The sequence below is a fragment of the Clupea harengus genome, chromosome 23, assembly GCF_900700415.2.
Source record: "Clupea harengus chromosome 23, Ch_v2.0.2, whole genome shotgun sequence".
Taxonomy (NCBI): Eukaryota; Metazoa; Chordata; class Actinopteri; order Clupeiformes; family Clupeidae; genus Clupea; species Clupea harengus.
In genome coordinates, this window is record NC_045174.1 from 328,774 (window position 1) to 341,386 (window position 12,613).

General features: G+C 42.5%; 1 protein-coding gene across 1 annotated transcript; it reads right to left on the reverse strand.

Moving 5' to 3' along the window:
- Nucleotides 1-9,404: 9,404 nt before the first annotated feature.
- Nucleotides 9,405-12,106, reverse strand: LOC105912899 (zinc finger protein 503-like). Its single transcript, XM_012841905.2, has 2 exons — nucleotides 11,598-12,106; nucleotides 9,405-11,234 (listed from the first exon to the last, which is right to left on the reverse strand). The coding sequence occupies exons 1-2, from the start codon at nucleotides 11,850-11,852 to the stop codon at nucleotides 9,798-9,800; spliced, it is 1,692 nt and encodes a 563-aa protein (XP_012697359.1). The 5' UTR covers nucleotides 11,853-12,106; the 3' UTR covers nucleotides 9,405-9,797.
- Nucleotides 12,107-12,613: the final 507 nt, after the last annotated feature.

The following is a 12,613-nucleotide window of genomic DNA, read 5'->3' on the forward strand; positions in this document are numbered from 1 at the left end:
TAGCCGCTCTTGCATAGCGTTCGCTGCGTTTTTTTTCAATTCCGCAGTTTTTTCTTTATCTGTTCACACGTCTAAGGCCACTGCATGAAGTGTCGCACTCATTTTACTCACTTTGACTGTGAATAGGTGTTTCACGCTGACATTCTGTGTAGGTTGTTGTTTTAGACAGAAAGTTTAGTAGAGGAGTCCATTGTAGTAGTTTTCCTCAACGTACGTTATTAAATATTTTGAGGTTGTAGACATACTACCATTAAGACTAATCATCTCAATCAGTGCGAAGGTTACTGATGATATTAGGTACATAAAAGTTAGTAAAGGTGTGGAGAATATAGCGGATATATAACCACTTAGTCAGCGGGGCTTAGGATTTACTAATGTGCGGCCATCTTGCTTGCAAGAGACTCAGAAACACTTTTTAAAACGAATTTTCTCTCTTTGTTTTTTTTGTCATAAAATGGACAGCTCAATTGATGGTGAAAAATGACTTGGGAAAGCTTGCTTTAGAACTTCGTAAGTACATTTAAAAAAAAAAGAAAAAAAAAAGAAGTGAAAAGTATTTCAGGGAAAATAAGCACGCACTTGGCAGTTCTGCGTAGCACCCTGGCTTAGATATGCCAGGCCCTAATTTTAAACCAGCGGCCAAAGCACTTGGACTCTGCCAACCCCACTCCCCACTCCCAACCCACCCCCGCATTTGGAGTGTGGTCAGAAGAAGAACACAAAGCCAGTACTCCATACATTTGTATTCTCTCAAATTAGACACTATGTTTGCTGCCTCTGGAGCCTCCATTCACCTTCCTCACCATCTGGGTCTCTGCCTTTTCTACGGATCTGACTGTAAGAGTTTCCACATGCTACCATTATGCAGAAAGAAAGGGGGAGAGAGAGAGAGAGAGAGAGAGGGAATAAAGTTCAGGTTATCAGGGGAAAAAAAGAGAGAATGGGGGGGGGGGGACGATTTCATGGCACCTCAGTGGGTCTGTGTGCAGCTAATTAGCCGACTACACAAAACAAGGCCACAAGTCATTAATCACACCAACCGCAAGCAGTCAATTCCTTGTAAGCAAGTCATTTAGAGACAAAAAAAGTTTGCTTTCCATGGCGGGCTTCAGAGCTCACCCTGCACTACCCTTCATGGCTGGCGCGCTGTTAATTATAGGCTCTGTCTCCTGTTGACAGACAAGGGACCACTGTTTAACTCGCAGTTGTTCTTTCCCCAGGCTTTGTTGATGACAGATTTTCTTGAGTCTTCGTCAGACCGCCTCGTTTTTTTTTTTTTTTTTTTGGTTCTTTCGCCTTGACCCTCTCTCTCATGCGTTTAAAGCGGACGTGCACATTTTTTCTTTTTTTAAATCACACAAACACATACATAGGCTATGTATGTATACCAACACGTCACAAACACATACATAGGCTATGTATATAAACACGTCACAAACACATACATAGGCTATGTATACAAACACGTCACAAACACATACATAGGCTATGTTTACATGTACGTCACAAACACATACATAGGCTATGTATATAAACACGTCACAAACACATACATAGGCTATGTATATAAACACGTCACCAACACATACATAGGCTATGTATATAAACACGTCACAAACACATACATAGGCTATGTATATAAACACGTCACAAACACATACATAGGCTATGTATATAAACACGTCACAAACACATACATAGGCTATGTGTATACGTGCATGTAAAGCAACACAGACGCATGCCCACATGGTCAAACACATATATTCCATCTTGCCCAAAAATGGTCCCATAGGTCAAAGTTCTTGATTGATGTAGATAAGAGATGACCCTACCTGGAATGCATTTGCCGAGAGCATCATTGAGCAACAACCATGGTAAAAGAGAGAGAGAGAGAGTGTTCAAAAATATAGTGTCTCTCATTTAATGATGGTAGTTGTTCAACAACACCTTCCGGAAATGCACACCTGGACCAGGTCCATTCCATAGTGACACATCTCAGCCCACATCTCTCTCTCTTTCTCTCTCTCTCTCTCTCTCACTCTCACTCTCTCTCTCTCACCCTCTCTCTCTCTCTCTCTCTCTCTCTCTAGCTCTCTCTCTCTCTCTCTCTCTGATTAAAGGACAAAAGCAGTAACACCATAGAATGGGGGCCTTGCAATTAACAACACATCAGATCACAGCGTGCCCCATCAGTCTCCCGGTTTGGGCATTGTGCTGGACAGGCGCGCCGAGAGAAATATGGACACGAGCGAGTCATCGGGGGAGAAATATGGCCGCCGACTGGAGGAGCAGCTGCCGCGGTTGCCACGGTTACTTACTCCTCATTTGTCTCTGCTGATGAATCAAAGTCACTTCGCACTGGAGTTATAAAAATGTATGAGTGCCGAGGCGCGTGAGCGTACCATTCATCTCTTCGTAAAGCCGAATAAATGCTACGTGCACCAAACCTACTGGGTTGGGGGGGGGGGGGGGGGGGCGCACTCTCACTTTCTGTTTTTTCTTCTTCTGCTTCAGGTTTTTTGGGGACGAATGATGTATTGATAAAAAGCAGACTTCCCCTGTGCTGTTATTTGAAAGGTATTATGTCTGATTGCATTTTAAGTACTGGCGGGTTCTGGTTTCGTGGGCAGAGAGGAGGAAAATTCGTGCACTAGCATAACCTTGTAATCTAGACTAATGAAAAGTCGATTCCTCTTTAATTGTTCATAATAACCGGCTTTAGGAACAGAAAATGAGGAGAAATGACTGGACTATGAGAGCGGATTTGTGGCTTTTCCTCAATAAAAATGATTCAGCATTAAAGTGAGGTTCGGGAAGCGGGCCCGTCACCATTGCTTAAATACCTTTTGCCCTCTGACTAAATCAGTGCTCTATCAGTCTGCACACTCAATAAAAGACAGTCATTTCTTGTAGGATCTAGTGATGTTTGTGAACGCATCGTGTTTCTAAAACCTCCTAACTTTCCTCTACTTGGCATACTCAAATGTGGCGAACCATTTGCGTGACTAGAAGCAGAAGCAGGCCGAATAAAACAAGAAAATATATGGAACTCTACTTGATACAGTAACATAGCAAAGTATAACTCCTCATCAAGTTCGCACCTTAGTAGGCCTATAAAACAAACCTGCTAGTCTGACATGCCAGGACAAATATCTGCTGCTGAGTTCTCGGGACAAACCTACACAAGGCTATTGTTTAATTATTGAAATCTTAGACGGCCTTCTGCTTCGCACGTTCTCATGCCAAACCTCAAAGCAGCTTGTGTTATTGCAGTGTTTCCTCTAGGTACAGTGCTTCTTTATGTTGTTCGGTTGCCATATGCTGCAAAATGTTACATTTCTGTTTTTTTTCCCTGAATGCTTTTGAATGGACAGTCGGGACGCTTGAATGGGTTACGGCGAGGTGACGTTCTTCTCAAACACCGGCTTGGACTCGGCCCTTTCGTTTACTCCGGTTGTCAGAGAGAGGGTGTGGGGGGGGGGGGGGGGGGGGGGGCGACGTAGTGGTGATTAATATGGGGGAACGTTTGAAAAAAAGTCAAGCTTCTCGGCAACCAAAACAAACCAGCGGTCCTCGGCATGATTGAACGCACACTTTGCAGTTGATTGAACATGCGAAAAGTCATTTATTTTCCCTCCGGCTCGGTAAACAGTGATGCGAGTCCCTTTTCCAGCAGCTTGCAAAAATCCTCAGAGCCCCTGAATTCTGCAGAAGACCAACTGAGGAAAAATTATGATATTAATTTATATAACTGTGACAAGGGCCCTCATCAGTCAAACTCACATTGGGAAGTTGCTAACGGGCCTTCTACAGATCTGCTCATCTCTCTCTCTCTCTCTCTCTCTCTCTCTCTCTCTCTCTCTTTCTGCTAGTGTCTGCTGATGGGCCTCACATCAACTGTTATTTGTTGTTTACAGCTGTCTGTACGCATGCTCTTGAACTTTGAGCTGCGTCACACTGAGAGGGAGTGCCTCCCTAATGACTAAGTGCACTGTAACACGGAGGTGTACTTTCCACACACACGCCGCCTGTGCCCCGTCCGAGAAGAGTTCTACCCTGAAATTGACTTCTGAAATGTGACATAGCCGCGGCCTGACTCACAGGCAATGTTTATGACATCCACTGCCGTCGAGCGTAACAGCTCCCAGATGCTAAGACACATGGCCAACAGCTGCCGCTGGGGGAGATGAGCACTGCACTCTGATCATTGGCCATCTTTGCTTGTGTCAGCAGATGTCTTGCTCTGGTCATGCTACCACACTGAACACGGCCCCATTCACAGAACTAGCCAAGGCCAGAGATGTGTTTTTCCCCCTTTATATTCAAGTTCAAAGCACAGCAGGAGGACAGGTTGGGGTGGGGTTCTTACAAACCTGCTGTCCCCATTGGAGAAGGGGTTTATGTGTAGAAGTGTGGTGGATATATGGTGTTGGGTGTGATTGATAGAGCATGACTTTACATTATGTATGCGGTAAGGTGGGCCTCAGGTTCATTTGAAGGTATAAGGCTGGCTGTAGTTAACCCTGCAATGGTAGTCCAAGAACTCAGCAGCATTAAATCATAATGACAGATCTGAAATTAAGACAAGATGACCATTGGCACTGGTATACAAAGGATCACAGGGCACCCATTGGCCAATTAGGAATTGACTTCATTAAAACACCAAATTGCAGATCTCAGTGGGACCATTCATTGATAGATTATTATAGTGCAGAGCTGTAACTATGGTTTAAAAAAACCAGGGGTTGGGGGTTAAGTTTTATCAAAATTACACATACAAACGTGGGCGATAAGCATTGTTAAATTAGACAAATTATGAATGTATTGATAGTTTACTGTAAGGTAGGTGTGGATAACATGCATTTCTGAATGAATAATAAATCGTTAGAACATTATCTAGAGCATCAAAAATACGTAGGTTGATGGTAGGAAGGGTGATTTTTAAGCTAAGGTTATTTGTAACTTTAGCTAAATCAAAAATGTTTGAGATTTGGCTTTGGAATGTTTCGTAGGCCTACTGCTACTGACCGTCGCCTACATCGGTGGCGTTGTGTGTGAAACAGCTGAGCCTTCATCATGGCAAGATATTTAACATGTTTCATACAATTGCCTTTACTCCAGACGCGGTACCAGGTTACTGTTTTGAACGTTTCATACAGATAATGGCATAACGATCGTTGCTTTGTCTTACTTTATATAACATGCTGCCAGTTCACGCACACCTTCAAGTTCTATTTTTAGATCTAAAAATATTACCGAGGTCCGGACATCAATGACCTCATAACTGGTTACGTGCGTAAGTAGGCCTATATTAGGTAAAGATCATTTTGTATTTTGGTTGTAGTGTTGTACACAGAGTTTAATCTAGGTACACTAGATTCTCTAGTTTTTCGTTTTTCATTTATTGTAGTCCTGATAATAATATGAATTCATTTTTAACACATGAGATAGGACAGCCAAGTCTAAAATTATGACCAGGAAAAGAGACCTCAGATCCCCGCTTTGCGCTCTAGTGTGCTCTTATAATCTTGTAAATCAAAAAGCGCCCCTTGGTATGGTCTGGGCGTCTTTCTAAACTGCAGCCTTATTACCGTGAATCGTCGACGACAAGGCCCATTACCACAAAACCAGGGAGCTCTGGCTAAAATGAATCTGTCAAACGGGGCTGGTTTCGTTTTGATGAATACGACATGTGACCATTAATGATGTTGATTTTATCTCCAGGGATTAATGTGATTTACTTTGCATGGGTAATGCCGTCGCAGGGCCTCAGATGCAGTGGGTTCTGTTTAGGGAGCTGATTAAATGAGGAGGCTCCCACGCGTCCTTTCATGTTGTCGGCGGTTTACGGCTTCATTACCGCAATCACACAATCTGTAGAAATGTCTCGCGTCCTTTGTCACCATAAATCATTGTTTAGGGCACTGCTGCCCATGTATGCTAGTGAGCTGACTTGCCATGTGCTAATGGGCTATGGATATTTGTATGTGCCTCCTGTGAAAACTATATAATAGTATGCATGCGAGCCCCTATTTCTGAAAAGCTATGATCACTTAATCGATTAGGTGGTTAAAGTTTTTGGAGAATTTATTTTTTAGCTACCAGCTTTTTAATCTGGTTCAATTGAGCAGACTTTTTAGTCTACTTTGAATTTAGCACCCAGCAGTTATAGTTACTGAAATAGGTCTTGTACCACCAGCGAGTTGCAGAAGTGGCAAATACATTAATACTTTTCGAAACCTAATGCACTAGTTTATAGAATCATCAATTCATCATAGCCTAAGCATGCTTTCACTCTCGCTCTCTTTTCACACACACACACACACACACACACACACACAGACACACACACACACACACACACACACACAAAGAGAAAGAGAAGAAGTGAATAGATTCAGAATTTGCTGATGAAACTTCTTACAAATGTAATTTGTCATCGTTTGGAAAATAAAAAATTGAGTTAAAACAGCATTAATTTAATTTAATCAAGGGTAAGAAAGCCTACTGTACTCATTGGGCACGGGCACCTAAATATACCTTGTCCCCAAATACTAGGCTGCACCGTGGTGCTTGTCTGAATGTTGCGCAAAGCACCTGCAGTTTCATTTGAATACGGATATCTAGATGTATTCAAATAGGTTATTGTCTTATGGGATGTTGCTTTCAATAGGCCAGGCGGCGTTTACCTTCCAACGCTAAATCTTTAAGAGTGTTACGGTTACAAACGCTCGTGACCTGCTCTCCGGCAGTCGTTAACGGACGCTGTCCATGTAAACAGTGCTGAAATATCACCTAATTTGGTGATATCATGTGACCGTTGCCTTTTGATCTTTAGAGTATCTACATGCTAATTGATGTTGATTGATGATCAGGCCAAGAAACTTTAACATCTGCACGCCTAACTTAAGAATAAATCATCTCCGAGTAGGCCTATGGCACACACACACACACACACACACACACACACACACACACACACACACACACACACACACACACACAAACAATGAATGCTAATCATTTTAAAACCATTGTAATATTACACTGTATTCAGATTAGTTTGTTACATGACATGTCAACATATTAGGCCTACTGAAGACATCTAATATCAGCCTGTTCTTCGCCACTTGAAGGTGTCCCACAGTGAGTGGCGTGTTGCCGGAGCAAGAGCGCTTAAAGAAGGAAGGTGAAGATAGTGAGGAAATAAGTCAATGAAATATAGGCCTATGGCTGATTTTGACGCAGCAAAAGTTTTGTAGGCTATATGTTACTTTGCTCTCCCCCTTTTTTTATTTGATATTTTGTTAACTTTTATTCATTTTTATGTTTTGTTCTCTGATGAAACTTCTTCTTCATCTCTCACACTTTGTGCCCCAACCTAAAATAGGCCTCGGCCCTACTGAATGTAGGCTCCTTAAAAAAAAAACCTTAAAAAAAAACTTCTCTAAGATAAAATTCTAAATGGAATCAGTAACGACTCTGCCAACGTCTCATCTCATAACTTTGCTTATTATTTATCATATTTGTATGAGCTTAAAATAGCCTTAAAAAGCCAAAAGCTGATTGACTACAATTCATTATAATAAAGGACGGGAACGTAGCTTTGGAATAACACTGATAAATGTGTTGTTAGTTGTAATTTCCCTGTATTTCCTGCTGGTGACCCCAGAGAGAAGTCCCTGATTCTACGACTCCGGAGCACACGGAATCTACGAGCATGTTCAAGTAGGCTACTACTTTAGTTATGCTGTCTATGGGAAACTCTCCGACATGATAAGATGATTTGTAGGAGGGATTCGACGAACCACGTAGGCTTACGATGCTTTTGGGAAACATGGCCCTGTTACTTAACCATTATCATGTTTCACTTTAAAGTTGAATGAAACTGACTTGATTGTAAAGTCACGGTGATTATAGAGCCTAAACTCTTGTATAAACTCTATAAAAAACATGGCAACAAATATAGTAAGCAACACCGTCAAGTACCAATGTGGTAATAGTATACTCTGACTTCATAACAGTTGAGAATAACGGAGGCAATAACATTTGAGAGGCGTGTTTGCGCTCAGGGCACACCAAAGGTCCCTTTGTCTTGCATGCAAGAGATTCAAAATGGGGTGTGAACTTTACATCCATCGCAAAAAGAAAGCGCGCGACTATTTATTCCATCATGGTCTAATCTAAGCAGGGCCTCAATCACAGAGTTATGAGGTTCCATTAATCATCTGAAGGTCAGTTTACGGGTTAAGACAAGGTTATGACATTAGCCTACATCACACTTTTCCTAACACGTCCCCTCTGATCAAAGATGAATATTGCCATGGCAGTAAAGCTGAGATACGCCGACTGGATTGAAAATGGAGACAGATCGCTTCCTAGGCGCATCCCTGCTTTGCAGCTGTAGACTGGGCATTTACACTCACAAAGTAACATTGGCATTTAGAAGGTGCCTACATGAAAAAAAACTAAAAACATTGTCAGCAGCTCTGTCAATGCAATTTGAAAACGAACCCTTTGATAGTTGTTTTTTTATTTCGTTATATTTTACTGTCTAATAGTTTCAATTTCACATTTAGAATTATTACAATAAACCTCTTCTTCTTAAAAATCCAATAAAAAATAACATGTTAGAGGCCTAAAAACTGAGTGGTTTCTCTCAAGAGGTTCTCATTGGCACTAACCTAGTTCATGGATAGTTGCAGGCCTAACCAGCCTTTAAGGCCATGGTGTTATTTTTCTTTAATAAACTGTTTATTGAACATTCACTGCATAGAGAAATTACGTTTTAAATTAAGATATGAAAATGATACCTAACATCTTCGAAAACATATCGCCTAGAACTTCTGAAACGGACCAAAATCTAAAACTTTACAGGCAAATGCTTAGTTTAACTTTTTCGAGTTAGGCCACACAGAATAGCAGTAAGGTGAGAGCCTACGCATGAATATAAATGTTACAAAACTGCCGTTATTTCTCTGCTGATACACACGCAGTAAACTCTTACTGCATATTAAAATACTGAGCCAAGTTTTGTATTTGTTTGTAAACACACAGTTGAGTTTCCGCAGATTTGCCTCTTCATTTCCGCATTAGGTGAGACAATATTTTAAGTTCTAAACTCTGGAATAACCTGAATACCTTAAAGAGGACAAAACTGCACAAGGCCTTATTTCCAATTGGCATGTCAATAATGCATGTTAATGCTAACATTATGGGACAGGCCTAACAGTTGAGAACCCACCGACTTTTTCTTTGTAAGAAATAATGAGATTCTGGTATCTTAAATATTAAGAGGATTTCAGTTCCAATTCGATTTCAAGACCCCATTCATATAATTTATAAAATACCCTGATGAAACAAGGGTAGTTCAATCCAATTCAATTTAATTTAATCCACTTCAATTTAATTTAATGGAACGTTTAATATGCATAAAATAACCTTATAATTTCTCCAAGCTCTTACAAAAAGATCACTTCTCTGGACTCGTTTGAAAATGTGTGATTTATAATAAATTAAGACTGAATTTGAAGTTGAGTATATGACATGCATCTTGCATAGGCCTGCATCAGTGATGAACGGTTGCTACAAATGGTTAAACAATTACAATCGCCTTAAAACACGGTAAAAAACATCGAGTCTTTTCCAAATTGGGTTCATCATTTTATTTTTTGTATCGCTTGAAGCTAACGTAAATAAATAGTGGGCCCGTCAGCGTGCGCCGACGTGGACATTCAATATAGAAAATCTTTAGGCATATAATTCAAATCTTTTATAAACTTTGAACATGACAGTCTCTATTGATATCCAAGGCCTGGTGCTGTGGTTAGTCTTTGCCCGTACAATGCATAAGGGGAGTAATAGGGACCAGTGGCCGCGGGCACCGGCACAGGTGCTCCGGGGGTCGGCAGAGGGCTCTTAGAATACGGGTGGTAACGGCTGAGCCCGAGCGCGTGATGCGGGGTCCTGAGTGCCAGCGCTCCCGGGCCTCCGGGACTCCCCGTCTGGGGTATGTGCATATGGCATGCCATCGCCGCTGCAGCAGCACTGGCTAGAGACGAAGAGCTTGGATATCCTGAAATCAATTTCTCAGTCCCAGCGAAGGCAGTGTGAGTCCGCAAGTGATTGAGAAGTTCTTCGGATGATGCAAAACGTTTGTCACAGGGTCCGTTCGCCGAAACCCAATTGCAGACATGTGAATGGGGGTCATTGGGAAGCATAAAACCATAAGGATACAATGGGTGTCCAGCAAACGATGGATGCGTGGAATGAACGCCGTGGAGCGGGTGTGAAGAGTACATGAGCGGGTATCCAGACTTCATAGCCGAAGCTGCAGCAGCAGCAGCGTGCGACTCGTGCGAGTTGGCCCCGGCGGCGCCTGATAGATGGCTTGCGCAATGGTAACTCAGACAGTACGGATCTCTACACAAGCTGGCGGTCATTATTGATGGAGGCGAAGCGCCAGACATTGGGCTGGAACCAGCTTTGCTGCAACCCAGAGCGAACTGCGCGTTCAGCAGCTGACTCCCCGACTTTGTTGGATCTAGGGAAACCCCGTGAGGCAGAAAGTGCTGCGGATACCCAGCATAGGCCCCCGCTAGACTTCCAGGGTATGACATGCCTGCAGGCGGGAGGGGGAACACGGTGTGACCCGGTCTGTAAGGGGAAACGGGAGCTACTAGTCCTGATCCAAGTGCAGACGAGGCAGAAGAAACAGAGGTTGTGTCGGAGGTGATGGGCTTTGATCCAAGTGTAGTCTCCGACTGTTGGTTTACTTCCCCGTTAGAACCACTACCACTTATCCTGTTGTGATTCACACCACCGTTCCCAGAGCCCTCAGAAATTCCATTTTTGTTACCATCAGAATCCTTTTTGTCCTCCCGGTCCGCTGATTTACACTCCGATGGGAGAGGAGACACAGAGGTGCAGGAGTTCGGACTCCCTGTCCTGGGAGTAAACGGCTGGCAGGTGGCGCTAGGCACACGGAAACCCGTCTTATCTCCAGCAGAAGCACCCGAGGACGAGTCCTTCTTTTCCGTGGATTTAGAGTATGGCTTGAAGCTCGATTTATCATCATTTCCAATATCACTCATTTTCAACGGACCAGATTTAGAGTCTTTGTCATTAGATCCATTTGCTGTTGATGACAGTTTGGACGAGGACGGTGGGTCTGGTTTACCAATTTGAGAACATGTTTGTGCTAAAAGAGCCAGAGGACTTTTCTTGGCATCCAGCTGCAAAACATAATGAAAACACAATATGTTGAGACTACACTTGCTCAAAACAACGCATTAGATACGCAGTGGCGATTTCATTTGTATGATTATGTCAACGTCAATATTTTTGGTTGTGCTATTACAGTGAGCTCCGCATTGCGCATAACAGAGCCTGTGCTCAAAACAGTTTCATATAATATCATGGTATTATTTGTGAAGTTGACTGTAACAGTTAGTTATCACACTATGCAACTCATGCGTCCATTAAATCTATACAAATAAAGAGGTCTACGCATTCACCCAAGGCAACAAATAGGTTACTGGCTCGAAGTGCGTAGTTAAGCATTACGCATATCTACCCTTCTTTATTAAAATTCTTACCTCAATGGGACTCACGGGAGTAGACGGTAAAGGTTGCAAATACTCCGGATGCAAGATGTGTCCAGCCCGTGCAGTAAGCATTTTCAGAATTTTGATGGGGAGACGATTCGCCTGCCGTTGAGGGTCCGACGGAGACACTGGATGCACGAAGCGTTTATTTGTTTTCAAAGAGGCGTTTTTCTCTCTATTGCAGCTCTCCCAGATTGGGTTGGATGAATAGTTTCTCAGTACAGAAATCGGGGGCGATGTAATCATGACCCAATTGTCATTAAGACGAAAGGAAACGCATTTGTAGTGAAACAATAGGAAAATAATTTAAAAAAAAGTTAACAAAACATGTATTTCCTTATGGAAACCTGCCAAACGAAGATTAAAAACGACTTGTGTCCTCAAATATAACGTTTAAAATCCACGTCAAGTCATGTTACGCAGATGTAGACTTGAGACGACATCATATCGCTCTGCGACTCTTGCAGCAGGTCCGTCAGCGTGTACTCGCGTCTCGAGATGTAGTAGAATGACTCGCGTTCTTCAGAGGCGCACAGCGTTCGTCCCGAGATTAAAGGCTTTGCCGCCTTCCAATCAAAAAGAACCTCGAGGTGATTGGAGGGTCAAGGGGATGTGACGTTCCCTTTTGATATGGGCGTAAGTTTCAAAGCTGTTTTTCCTGTTAGTGGGAGGAGATTCCTTTTGAGCTTTGGGTTTGTGGACGCTTGGGGGGTGCTGACTCTTAGACTTTCTTATTGAAAACATTAGCACAACAGCGCGGAATAGCTATAGGCTAGTTCACACATATGCACTGGATCAGTAAACCATCATTAAACAAGCCCCTAGCCTATACAACAGAATACCCCATTCCCTTTTCATTCTTTTAAGATGTGGTTATTTAAAGATGGCTAATGATATTTCAGTGATTTGATTGACACATCACATCTTTCTGACGAATGAGACGTTTCGTTATTGTTTTAAGGTCTAGATTCATGTCCACGTTTCTATATTTACAGAGATCTGTGGAG

Excerpts from the sequence above, each read along its gene's own strand:
- LOC105912899 (XM_012841905.2), bottom strand. The coding sequence starts at position 11,852 with ATGATTACATCGCCCCCGATTTCTGTACTGAGAAACTATTCATCCAAC. Across the intron at positions 11,235-11,597 it reads CTCCCGTGAGTCCCATTGAG|CTGGATGCCAAGAAAAGTCC; the intron begins GTAAGAATTTTA and ends TATGTTTTGCAG.